Source organism: Phocoena phocoena, chromosome 3 (genome assembly GCF_963924675.1).
Source record: "Phocoena phocoena chromosome 3, mPhoPho1.1, whole genome shotgun sequence".
In the NCBI taxonomy this organism is placed as follows: Eukaryota; Metazoa; Chordata; class Mammalia; order Artiodactyla; family Phocoenidae; genus Phocoena; species Phocoena phocoena.
The window spans coordinates 147,510,180-147,524,852 of record NC_089221.1 but is presented as its reverse complement, the minus strand read 5'-3'; the positions used below and the strand labels follow the sequence as shown (position 1 = coordinate 147,524,852).

Sequence of the window (14,673 nt, the reverse complement as noted above, 5' to 3'; positions counted from 1 at the left end):
AAACCCGTGTACCCTGCATTGGCAGGCAGATTCTCAACCACTGTGCCACCAGGGAAGCCCAGAAATATAGATCTTTTAAAATGATTTGAACTTAAATGAATACCAGTTTAAAACAAGTAGATATAGTTATAGGCCAACACATATGAACCCACAATGACCACGAGTCAAAAACCTACAATAGATAAACAAAAACTAGAGAGAAAGGGATACAGGCATACCACTAATACAAACAAACAAACAAATCATCAAACCAGAACAGAAAAAAAGAAAAGAGAACTACAAAAACAACCAGAAAACAAGTAACAAACTGGCAATAAGTACATACCTATCAATAATCACTTCAAGTGTCAAAGAACTAATGCTCCAATCAAAAGACACAGGGTAGCTGACTACATAAAAAAATAAGACCCATCTCTATGCTGCTTATAAGAGACTCACTTCAGAGCTACAGACACACACAGACTGAGCATGAGGGGATGGAAAAAAGATATTTCATGCAAATAAAAGCAAGAATGCCGGGGTAGCAATACTCATAGCAGACAAAATACACTTTAAAACAAAGACTATACCAAAAGACAAAGAAGGGCATTATAAAATGATAAAGAGATCAATATAAGAAGCAGATATAACACTTGTTAACATATATGCAACTAAGACAGGAGCACCTAAATATATAAAGTGAATATTAATAGACATACAAGGAGTAGGTGACAATAACACAATAATTGTAGGAAATTTTAATGCCCTGTTACATCAATACACAATGATCCAGACAGAAAATCAATAAGGCAACAGTGGTCTTAAATGACACATTAGATCAGTCTGACTTATTTAGCAGATATCTACAGGACATTCCATCCCAAAACAGAAGAAAATACGTTCTTTTCAAGTGCGCATGGAATGTCCTCCAGGATAGATCACATGCTGGCCACAAAACAAGTTTCTACAAATTTAAGAAAACAGAAATTATATCAAGCACTTTTTCTAACCAAAACAGTATGAAACTAGAAACCAAATATGGGAATAAAATTGGGAAAAACAAACACATGGAGACTAAACAACATGCTACTAAAAAACCAATGGGTCAATAAAGAAATGAAAGAGGAAATCAGAAAATACATCAAGACAAATGAAAGTGGAAACACAACTTTCCAAAATCTATAAGATACCAACAAAAGCACTTCTAATAGGGAAGTTTATAGCAATACAGGGCTTCCTCAAGAAACAAGAAAAATCTAAAATAAACAACCTAACCTACCACCTACAGGAATTAGAAAATGAAGAACAAACAAAGCTCAAAGTCAGCAGAAGAAAGAAAATAATAAAAATCAGAGAGGAAAAATATAAAATAGAGACAAAAATAACAATAGAAAAAAAATCAATGAAACAAAGGGCTGGTTTTTGAAAAGATAAACAAAATTGATAAGCCTTTAGACAGGCTCCTCAAGAAAAAAAAGAGGATACAAATAAACAAAATAAGAAATGAAAGAGGCGAAATAACCAATACCACAGAGATACAAATTTTTTTTTTTTTTTTTTTTTTGTGGTATGTGGGCCTCTTACGTTGTGGCCTCTCCCGTTGCGGAGCACAGGCTCCAGACGCGCAGGCTCAGCGGCCATGGCTCACGGGACCAGCCGCTCCGCAGCATGTGGGATCTTCCCGGACCGGGGCACGAACCCGTCTCCCCTGCATCAGCAGGCAGACTCTCAACCACTGCACCACCAGGGAAGCCCAAGAGATAGAAAAATTTTAAGAGAATTCTATAGTTATATGTCAACAAACTGGACAACCTAGAAGAAATGGACAAATTTCTAGAAACATAACAACCATCCGTGACTGAACCAGAAACAGATAATCTGAACAGACTAATCACTAAAAGTGAAATTGAATTTGTAATAAAAAAAATATCCCAGCAAACAAAAGTCCAAGACCGAATGGCTTCACAGGGGAATTCTACCAAAGAGCTAATACTGATCCTTCATAAACTACTCCAAACAATTGAACCGGACAGAACACTCCCAAATTCATTCTATAAAGCCACCATTACTCTAATACTAAAACCAGTCAAAGACACTACAAAAAAATTTTTTTACAGGCCAATATCTCTGATGAATACAGATGTAAAAATCCTCAACAAAATTTTAGCAAACTGAATCCAACAATATATAAAAAGGATCATACACCATGATCAAGTGGGATTTATTCCATGGACTTAAGGATGGATTGATATTCACAAATCAATCAAAATAGCACATTAAATTGTTAAACAGAACCATAAAGTATGTACACTTTGTGTCTAATTTTTCATTCATCATCATGGCTAAATTGATTATCATCAATTTACCCACATTTTTACATGAATCGTAATTCTTTTCTTTTACTGCCATGTGGTACACATTAATTTATCTATCCATTAGACTGTTGGTGAACACAGGTTTCCAGTTTGGGGACATTATAAATGAAGCTACTATGAACATTGCTATATAAGTCACTTGGATATATAAACTTATTTCTTCTGGGTAAATACCTAAGAGTGAAACTCATGAACTATAGGGTAAGCTCTGTTCAGCTTTAGTAGACTCATCAAATAGTTTTCCAAAATGGATACATCAGTTTACACTGCCATCAGCAACATATCATAGTTTCATATATTCCACACCATCGTCAAGGCTTGGGTTTATCAGTCTTTTCATTTTTAGCCATTTTGGCAGGTGAGAAATGATACTTCTTTCATGTTTCTCTGATGATTAACAATGTTGAGCATTTTTTTATGTGATTATTGGCCATTTAGGTATCTTCTTTAGTTGTGCTTGTTTAAATCTTTTCCCCATTTTAAAAGTGAGCTTTAGTCCTTTTTTGGTAGTAGTTGAGACATTCATACAACCACACATTTAAAGTGTACAATTAATTGGTTTTTAGTATATTAACAGATATTTGCAACCATCACCACTATCAATTTTTGAATATTTTCAACACAACATAAAGAAAACTTTACTAGACAATAATCTACATTCTGTTTCTATAGATATGTCTATTCTGGAAATTTCCTATAAGTAGAATCACACAATATTTGTTCTTCTGTGATTGGCTTCTTTCACTTAGCGTAATGTTTTCAAGGATGATCCATGGTGTAGCATGTATCAATACTTCACTCCTTTTTATGACTGAATAATATTCCATTTAGGGATATACCACATTTTATTTATCCTCTCTTCAGTTGATGGATATTTGGATTTTTTTGACTTAATGACTACAAGGAATGCTTCTACAAATAGTGTGCAAAGTTTTTATGTGGATGTGTGCTTTCATTTCTCTTGGGTATATACAGAGGACTGGAATTACTGGATCATATGGCAACTCTATGTTCAACTTTTTGAAGAACTTCCAATCTGTTTTCCAAACTAGCTGCACCATTTTACATTGCGACAGTGTATGAAGGTCCAACTTCTCCACATCTTTACCGATATGTTATTATCTGTCTTTATGATTATATCCATCCTAGGGGTGAGTGAAGTGGTATGTCATTATAGTATTGAAATGAATTCTCCTGAATTATGGTGATTTAATTTCCCATGAATTATAATTTCTATTACATTAATTTCTACTCTTACTTTATTATATCCTTCCTTCTGCTTACTTTAGGTTTAGTTTCTTATTTTTCCAGTGTTAGGGTAGAAGGTTAGGCTATTAAAGATGTTTCTTCTTTTTTAATGTAGGTGTTTATAGCTATAAAGTTAGACCTAAGTACTGCTTTAAATGAATCTTATAAGTTAGGGTATATTGTGTCTTCATTTTCCTTCACCTAGAAATATTTCCTAATTTCCCTTCTTATTTCTTCTTTGACTCATTGGTTATTTAGAAGTGTGTTGTTTAATTTCCACATATATGTGAATTTCCCAAATTTCTTTTTTACTGAATTCTATTCATTCCATTGTGGTTGGAGAACATACTTTGTATTATTTCAATCCTCTTAAGTTTACTGAGTTTTGTTCTATGGTAAAGCACGTAGTCCATCCTGGACAATGTTCTGTGTGTACATGGGAAAAAAGTATATTCTGTTGTTGTTGGGTGGAGTGTTCTATAGTTGTCTGTGGTCCAGTTAGTTTATAGTGCTGTTCAAGTCTACTACTTCCTTATAGATCTTCTGTCTAGTTGTTCCATTCATTATTGAAGCTAGGGCATTAAATTCTTCAACTAACGTTGTTATTTCTGTCAGTTTTTGCTTCATGTAAAAAACAGAGGCTTCAGTTTTTGCCTCTGTTCTTAGGTAGTAATATGTTTGTAACTGTTATATCTTCCTCATGGGTTGATTATTTTATCATTATAAAATGTCCCTCTTCATCCTTAGTGACATTTTTTGTTTTAAAGTCTATTTTGTCTGATATTAGTATAATCACTCCAACTTTTTTTTTTTTTTTTTTTTGGCGGTACGCGGGCCTCTCACTGTTGTGGCCTCTCCCGTCGTTGCGGAGCACAGGCTCCAGACGTGCAGGCTCAGGGGCCATGGCTCACAGGCCCAGCCGCTCCGCGGCATGTGGGATCTTCCCGGACCGGGGCACGAACCCGTGTCCCCTGCATCGGCAGGCGGACTCTCAACCACTGCGCCACCAGGGAAGCCCAACTCCAACTTTTTTATGGTTGCTGTCTGTATATCTTTTCCATCCGTTTACTTTCAATCTACTTGTATCTTTGAATTTAAAAAGTGTGTTCTGTAGATAGCATGCTGGACATTTTTTTTTTTTTTAATCTGACAATCTCTGCCTATTGGTTAGATTATATAATCTATTCTAAATGTAATGTTATTATTGATATTGTTAGATTTATGTCAGCCATTTTACTTTTTAAAAAATGTCTACTGTCTTTTTTGTTCCTCTAGCTTTCCTGTACTGCTTTCTTTTGCATTAAGCGAATTATTTTCTAATGTAACATTTTAAAAACTTTAATGACTTTTTTCACTATACTTTTTTTGGTAACTTTCTGGGTGGTCGCCTTTGGGCTCACTATATACATCTTAATAGAATCTACCTCAGATTTATACTAACTTAGTTCCAATGAGATAAAGAAATGTTGCTCCTACATAGCTCTATTCTTTTTGCTCCCTTTTTGTAATATTGCTATTGTACGTTATAACATATTACAACTACATATTATAAACCCAACAATAAACTATGGTAATTATTTCTTTATGTAATTTTGTCTTTTAAAGTTGAGAGAAAAAAAAAGCAAGAATATGTTTAAAGTGTTTGCTAGATAAACATTCTTACTTCCCATTTCTAGCTCTCTCTATTGATTCTTATATTTGAGTTACCATCTTGTGTCATTTCCACAACTTTGCTTCCACCCACCTTTTTTTTTCCCCACCCACCTTCTGTGTGCTATCAATATCTCTACATGTTATATGCTATCGATACAGTGTATATGTATATAAAATATGTAACTGTTATATACCATTGCTTTTCAATCAGTTAAGAGAAGTACCATATTTTATAATTGCTTAATTAGCTTCACTAGTGCTCTTGGTTTTTTCCATGGATCCGTATGAATTTGTCTGAGATCACCTGTTTTCAGCCTGCAGTACCTCATTTAGCATTTCTTATAAGGCAGCTCTGACAGCGACGCATTCTCTGAGTTTTTGTTTATCTGAAAATGTCTTTAATTTTTCTTTCATTTCTAAAGATAGTTTTGCTGGATATAGAATTCTTTAAGTTTCTTTCAGCATTTTGAATATGACAGCCAAATGTCTTCTGGCCTTCACTGTTTCTAAAAATAAATCAGCTATTAATCTTATTGGAGTTCCCTTGTATGTGAGGAATAGTTTTTCTCTCGTTGCTTTCAAAGTTTTCTCTTTGCCTGTCTTTCAGCATTTTTACTATGGTGTGATTTTAGTGTGGACCTTTTCTGTTACACTTCTTTGATGGGTAATATTTTTCAACAAATGTGGTAATTTTTTTTTTTTTTTCAAATGTGGTAATTTTTAAGCCATTATTGCTTTAAATATATTTTTCTGCTCCTTTCTTTTCTTTTTATTTTTTTTTTCCTTGCTGTACGTGGGCCTCTCACTGCCGTGGCCTCTCCCGCTGCGGAGCACAGGCTCCGGATGCACATGGCCCAGGGGCCATGGCTCATGGGCCCAGACACTCCACAGCACGTGGGATCTTCCCAGACCGGGGCACGAACCCGTGTCCCCTGCATTGGTAGGCGGACTCCCAACCACTGCGCCACCAGGGAAGCCCTCTGCTCCTTTCTTGCTGTCCTCTTTGTTACTCCTCCTACCAGGTACTCCATATGTTTGTTGGTGTACTTAACGGGGATCTACAGTTCTCTCAGGCTCTGTTCATTTTCCTTCATTCATTTTTTTTTTCTTTTGCAGTATGCGGGCCTCTCACCGTTGTGGCCTCTCCCGTTGCGGAGCACAGGCTCCGGATGCGCAGGCTCAGTGGCCATGGCCCACGGGCCCAGCCACTCTGCAGTATGTGGGATCTTCCCGGACCGGGGCACGAACCCGTGTCCCCTGCATCGGCAGGTGGACTCTCAACCACTGCGCCACCAGGGAAGCCCTCCTTCATTCTTTTTTGTCTGTTTTTTGAATTCTATAATCTCTAGCCATCTGTTATGGGCTACATGTTTGTGTCCCCCAAAATTCATATGTTAAATCTTTAACTTCCAAAGGAATGGTATTAGTAAGTGGGGTTTGGGGGAAGTAACGAAGGTTAGGTGAGGTCATGAGGGTGGGGCCGTCGTGATGAGATTAATGCCCTTATAAAAAGAGGAGCAGACAAAGAACCAGTCTCTCATTTTTGGCATGGAGCAAGGAAGGACATGTGAGGATACCATCAGGAAGAGGGCCCTCACCAAGAACCTAACCACACTGGCACCCTAATCTCGGCTACCAGCCCCCAAAACTGTGAGAAATAATTTTTTGTTGTTTAAGCCACCCAGTCAATGGTATGTATTATAGCAGCCCAAACTAAGACATAGTCAATCTTGAAGTTTGCTAATTCTTTCTTCTGCGAGTTTGCTAATTCTTTCTTCTGCGAGTTAAAATATATTATTGAGCCCCTCTAGTATACTTTTCATACCAATTATTGTACTTTTCAACTACAGAATTTCTATTTCTTTTTTTTTAAATTTCCCTTTATTGATATTCTCTATTTCATGACACATTGTTACCTCTTACTTTACTTAAGTGATCTTAATGATACTGAGTCTCCAATTCATAAACATAGTATATATATGTCCATTTATTTGGGACTCATTTAATTTTTTACAACAATGTTTTAGAGTTTACACTGTACACGTCTTGTACATCTTTCATTAGATTTATTCCTATTTTATGAAGGGCTTTTGGGGTATTAGAGTAGATGGTATTTTTAAAATTAAGTTTTCCAATTGTTTGTACACCTGAAATATTCTTTTTTTAAAATTTTATTGAAGTATAGTTGATTTACAATGTTGTATCGAAAATACTCTTAAATATGTCATCCGTACACGTGAGCATCTTTAAAGTATGTTCTCAGAATTTATGTTCCCTGATCCAAGAGTATATGCATTTTTAACTTTCTTAAATATTGCTAAACTGTTTTCCAAAGCACTTTTACCAATTTGGATTCCACCAGCAGTGTAAAGTGTTTGCTATTTTACTTCCTGACAAATACTTAACACTTGTCAGACTTTGTAACTGTTTCCAGCTAACAGGTATAATATGGTATCTCACTGTAGCTTTAATTTGCATTCTCGAGTCCACAAAAGGATGAACATTTCTTCATGTTTATCGGCAACTGTGATTTCCTCTTCTGTGAATTGTTTATTCACATCTTTTGCGCATTTTTCTACTGAGTTGTTTTGCTCTTACTGATTCATAGAAATTGTTTATATAACTGAATATTGATTCTCTTTAAGTTACATGTATTACAAATATCTTACAACCTGTCTACAGGTTGTCTTTTTACTTTGTTTACTGTATCTTTTTTATCCACAGAAGTTTTTACTTTTAAAATGGGTAGAATTTATCAACCTTTGTATCTACACTTTGGGCTTTTTATGTCTTAAAAAAATCCTTCCTTACCCCTAAATCATAATCTTCTACTTTGCACACTAAGAGTCCTCTAACTTAGTTGGATTTGATATTTGTGTGCTGTGAATAATATAATTTTTACATAGATATAACAAAATATCCCAGCAGCATCTATTTAAGTCTGTCGTTTCCTTATTTATATACTGTTTCAATATAGACATGGATAAATTTTCTATTTTTTTCTTTATTTGCTATCTTCCCTCTTTAATTTATACACTTACTGGGGAGATGGACCATCCTATTTGCCTTTGTATCCCTGGCCTTAATATAAAGTAGTTACTTATTAATATTCATTGGATAATTGAAATATGCAAGCAGGAAATAAATACACAGCAGCACATATACATCATGTCATAGAATAGAATGCAGTATCAAAAGAAAAAGTTGCAAAGGTAGGTGAAGTTTGACCATGAGAAGAAATTTATTTTGTAAATAATGGTAAATCAATAATAATTTTAAGCAGAGAAATGGCACAGTAAGAAATGTGTTCCCTGAAGAATGGCAAAATTTAAAGACTGACAAAAGCAAGTATTATGACAATATACAGCAACACACACCTACTCTGCTGTGGGAGGAAGAATAAACTGTTACAACACTTAGGAGGGCAACTTGATAATATCTTGTAAAGCTGAAGATATGAACATTCCACAACCTAGCAATTCCACTCCTAGTATTTACCTTCAAGAAAATCATACAGGGCTTCCCTGGTGGCACAGTGGTTGAGAGTCCGCCTGCCGACGCAGGGCACACGGGTTCAAGCCCTGGTCCCGGAAGATGCCACATGCCACGGGGCAACTAAGCCTGTGCGCCACAACTACTGAGCCTGCGCTCTAGAGCCTGCGAGCCACAATTACTGAGCCCATGTGCTGCAACTACTGAAGCCCGTGCACCTAGAGCCTCTGCTCTGCAACAAGAGAAGCCACCGCAATGAGAAGTCCATGCACCACAACAAAGAGTAGCCCCCACTCACTGAAACTAAAGAAAGCCTGTGCATAGCAATGAAGAACCAACATAGCCAAAAATAAATAAAACAAATAAATTTAAAAAAAAAAGAATGACACCTGTTCTTTAAAACAAACAAAAACTACATGTATCATCATGGATAAATCTCAAAAACAATGTTGATCAAAAAAGGCAAGTTTCTGCCTAATAATTTTCTATAAAGTTAATAATACTATATTTTGTTAATAAATATATAGAAATGTGGGAAAGAACGATATCGTGCACGAAAATCACACTAAATTTAGGGTAGTGGTTACTTTTGGGCAAGAAATGAGGCAAATAGAATCAGAGCAATATGTTTTCAATAGTTAATTTTAAAATATACAGATCTGAAGTAAATATGGCAAAGCATTCAGATTTGACAAAGCTGGAAGATGGATGTGTGACTATTCATTACACTATTCTCTCTGGTTTTCTACTGAAGAAAAGATTACTCTGGTGGCAGTATGGAAAATGGACTGGAAGAAGGCAAAAAGGAAACAAAGAGTACAACCAGAAGACTTTTGAAATCTAGTGAGAAATGTAAGCAGTAACAAGAATAAAAAGGAAAGTTCCACTCCTGAGAAAGGAGTGGAACTGAGAGATATTTAGGCAATAAAATCAGCAAGAATAGGTGACAGATTAGACATAAGAAATAAGAACAAAGTGGAAATTTTGGGTTAAAAGTCATTCTTCCTCAAAATAGAAAAGTAGGTAGAAAGCATTTTAGAAGACAATGTTTCTTTTTAGAACCTGTTGAGCTTGAAAGGCCCATTCAATACCCCTGTCAAAGATCCAACAGGAGGCAATACAACAAAGTGGTTAGCAGCAAAGGCTCTATCAAGTGTCCTGGTTCAACCACTTAATCAAATTAATTAACTATTCCAAGCCTCAGTTTCCATATCTGTAAAAAGTGGTGGGGATGTTAATAAAGATAACTATTTCCATGGAGTTTTTGTGAGATGAAATTAGATGCCTGTCAAGTGCTGAGCAAAGTCTTTGGCACAGACTGATTGCTCAATTAATGCCTACAGCTACTATTTATGACTTTTCTTTCTCACTTATAGGACATACTTCTATACAATCACTTCAATGATTCCCACCTTGGTTCCTGGAGCATTTATTTCTATAAATTATATTATTTTGCATATGAAGGCTTTTATAGAATTTTTAAGATGCTTATTAATGGTATACCTTACTTAAAATTGTCAAACAGGGCTTCCCTGGTGGCGCAGTGGTTAAGAATCTGCCTGCCAATGCAGGGGACACAGGTTTGAGCCCTGGTCCGGGAAGATCCCACATGCCGTGGAGCAACTAAGCCCGTGAGCCACAACTACTGAGCCTGTGCTCTAGAGCCCGTGAGCCACAACTACTGAGCCCGCGTGCCACCACTACTGAGCCCGTACGCCTAGAGCCCGTGCCTAGAGAAGCCACCGTAATGAGAAGGCCGCGCACCACAACAAAGAGTAGCCCCCACTCGCCGCAACTAGAGAAAGCCCGTGTGCAGCAACAAAGACCCAGTGTAGCCAAAAATAAATAAATTAAAAATAAATCAATTAATATATCTTTTATAAAAAACTGTCAAACAATTTCACTAAAGTCAGCATCATTTTCCAACTCAAGAACATACCCTTTATTACCTGAAAGTATTATACATGATATCTAGACACAATTCCTATGAATTCTACTAAATATATACATTCAACCATTATCTAGTAGAAAGCATACAAGGAATATGCCAAGCATGTGGAGGTGATAACAATAAAGAAGACAGAACAGTCCTAACCCAAATTATAGTCTCTATATGTTTTGCTAAGAAATAATTAAAATGCAGTATAATAATCCTAAAATAGGGGACAGAAACTCTCCCAGAATTTAAGAAGAGCATCCTAAAGGATGCGGTATCTGATGTGAAAGAAAAGTAGAAGTTAGCTAAGTAAGGCAGGGAAGTGGAAGCTGAATTAAAAAAAATAGTGTCCTAGCAAAGGAAACAAGTTTTTTCAAAGGTCCAGAATTGAAAGAGAATGCAGACTGTTAAAGAAGCTGAAAAAAATTTAGTACACATAAAGTATGCAATACAAGTATGGAGTAGTGAAGCATGAAACCGATGACATACATAGAAAAGAGACTGGGAAGAACTTTAAGTCATACTCTATATGATCCAATTAAACGACATAATGCTTAAGAGAGCTTAGGAAAGTTCCTGGTACAAAATAAGTACACACTGAACATTATTCGCTTACTTTAACCTAATGCTCTCCCTTTTTTTGCCATAATCCGGAATGCTCTCACCAAAAAATATTTTCCATCTGGTCCTCCTTAGTTGGTTGACAGAAAAACAGTATGTAGAGAACTTATTTTAAATGTCTTAGACAGTCTTTTCTTTCATTTGTAAAATGGGAACAATAATACCAAACTTGCAGGCTTGTTATAAGACCTAGAGAGAATGTGAAGAGTTCCTAGAAGAGTGCCAGGGCACACAATAAGGACCCCCAGAACAGTTCCTACTAAGGCAGATCAGCAGACAAGCCAAAAAAAAAGAAAAGAAAAGTGGAAAGCTTTGGCTTCACTTCAAGGTTATGCAGTAGGAATGCCTCAGAAATAAAATCACCTTATTCTCTTTGAAAATAGGATAAGACGCATCAAAAACATTAGAGTAAAATTAAAATAAAAGAATCAACACCAGTCTGATGATGTGTTTATTTTTTCCTAATATGTAAGCAATTTCAAAAAAGAAAAACTTATCTTTTATAATTCACTTTTTTCACAATTACCTTATATTAAAACTTATATACATATAAGAATCTTCAGAAAAAAAACTTCTCAAACCCATTGCCCTAAAACAATCGATTTCATTTTACATAATTATTTCCAAGTGCTTTAACCACAATAATTTTAAGGCTTTTCCACTCCATATTACACTGTTCTGATTTAGGACCCAGACCAAATGGATATTAGATAAGCAATGTTTCAAGAGTATTCACTTTTGCAAAAGCAAAATAAACTCTCTGGGTACATTTAAAACAAGACAGTTTATCATAATTCAATGTGTACCCTGTATAAATTTTATACCATGTAATTTTTGTCTGATTCTAATTTGTCTTACTGTCAACCTAAAATAGTTATATCTAGCTACTCCTTTTTCTCCCTAGTTGTCTCATTCAATGTCAGCTTAATTCTAAGAAAATTTTTTTGATATTAATCCTGAATGAAAACAAATCCTAAATGGCAATAAAATATCACAATGTATTTCACAAAGAAAGCATCAAACTACATCACCTTCTTAAAAAGCAAAGAAAATTTTACCTGAAGTAAACTAAAGGATGATCTTAACAAAATCAAATACTTTTCATACTACTATACAACTACTATTAGCAGAAAACCATAAATGAACTGAAGGTTAAGCTAAATTTCCCAGGGAAAAGAAAGCTCAGTTCAATATAAAAAGCTTATACTAGAACTTAATCTCTTAACATTACTAATACAAACTATAAATCCAAAGGAGATAAGAATATCCTTGGGACTTCCAACAGAGAAGGTTTTGGAAAGTTATTATTCTAGGAAGAAAAGAAAAGAAAAAAAAAACCTCATAGATCTTACTCAGTGTCCAAGTGCTACTAAATATTTGGTTAGGGTTCACATAAATGCCCTCAATAATACCTTAAATGCCTTAAGATCAATTCATCTGAACTTGCTAATGCTAAACTTTCAATCACCATAGTAGAAATGTTCCCTTCACTAAGTTAACTGCAGCCTCTCAAAGGCATGTCTTACTCTTCTTGTCCTCATCATTTATCATGTAAAACTGCCAAGAAATGAGTGGAAAATACACTGGAAACCACAAAAATAAGTATCAAAAAAAACCCCCACCAAAACCCTCAGAACTACTAAAAGAGTAAATCGTATGTTTTAAACCTTGAAATACAATAAGGCAAAATTCATTAAGGTGTTTAAAATAATCTTAACTAATGACTAACCACATAAAAAATATTCTCTAACTCTGCCAATCAATCTTCAAAGCCAATGGTAAATCTAGGCATAAAACAAGCAATCTCACATTGCCTTCAATACCAATTAATCAACTGACTTCAATTGATCAACTAAATTTCTTATGTAGAAATTGCCCAAATATATCATTCAGCTTAAAGCTGTTACATGTGAACACCTTTCTTCATCTTCAATAACATTAATTTTAATCTCTAGTAAAAACCTACCTTTGAGGTTCGCTGAAGTTGATCACCAACATATGTTTTACGAAACTGATCCAAGAACCACAGAATTGCAAGTTCTATTTTCTCATTAGAACACTGAGGCAATCCGGTATCCATTAAAGATATAAGCTGAAAAACTCTTTTCATGAAGGAAAAAAGAAGCTTCAGTAAAAATTCTTAGAGAAATACCATTAAAATATTTATCATCAATTTTATATAATATAAAAAGTGGAAAAATACAAATGCTTATAACGAAAATATTTTTAAAAATCATCTGAAATCCTACCACGAAGAGATACTACAATTTGGTCTGATTCCTTCTAGCCCTTTTTCCTAACACATGCACTTCATATACATGCATACAAACCTACATGGACATGCATTTATTATTTTACTAAACATTTATATATAGATACATGACATATACGTATATAGTAAATATCTACAATTATAACTATTATATAAACACAGGTATTAACTTATATATTTATGTATATATATAATATTTTAGTAAAAGAAAAATGATATTGAATGTGTAGTTTTGTATTTTACTTTTTCATTACAACATATTTTCATATAACTATATATTTTGGGGTCATATGGTTCAAAATACAAATAAAAGAGGTACAGCCATCAAGCTGTATCACTTTCTTAATGAGTAATAAAAATCTTACCTGAAATAAATTACAAGATGATCTTAACAAAATCAAATATTTTTAATACAAGTATGCAACTATTATTATCAAAAAATCATAAATGAACTAAAGATTAAATTAAATTTCCTAGAGAAAAAGCTTAATAGAATAAAAAGCTTAGTCTAGAATTTCCCCCCACCCCCAAATCCTTCTGTTATCTATCTATTTTCATTAAAATTTTCCAGTGAATGGCTGCCAACTGCCTGGTGCTAACAAAATTAGCATATCATAATAAAATTTTTAAGAAACAGAAGTAGAAGTTCTGGAGGAAACAGCACCTATTTCTTTTTTTTCTCATTATGCAAAGGCGGCTATGCCTAGTCCTAACCCACTCACTTCCTTCCATGTATGCACACGAGAACATACACACACACGCTGTTAACGGTTTGTGTCATTCCACAGACTTTTAAAATGTATGTATGACTATACATTCTCCTCCCAACTCTTTTACACATATGGAGCATACTACTCTGTTATATTGTTAAACCTAGCTTTTTTCATTTAATAATATATCTTAGAGATCTTTTCATGTCAGATATAAAGAGCTTCCTTATTCCCCTTCTACAGCTGCTGAACATCATTATATGAACATACCACATTATTTTCATACTTTCCCCCACTGAGGGACACTAAGGTTGTTTACAATTTTTTGCTGTTACAAAAATGCTGCAATTAACAATCTTGTACACATCACTGCACACATGTTCAGTT

The 14,673-nt window shown here is 34.7% G+C and overlaps 1 protein-coding gene across 1 annotated transcript in view; it reads right to left on the bottom strand.

Annotated features, from left to right (window-relative positions):
* RANBP17 (RAN binding protein 17) overlaps window positions 1–14,673 on the bottom strand; it is a 316,069-nt gene that overhangs the window by 221,906 nt on the left and 79,490 nt on the right. Inside the window, exon 14 of the mRNA XM_065873435.1 lies at window positions 13,271–13,406. Coding sequence (XP_065729507.1) covers window positions 13,271–13,406 — 136 coding nt within the window. The remainder of the gene's footprint in view (window positions 1–13,270; window positions 13,407–14,673) is intronic.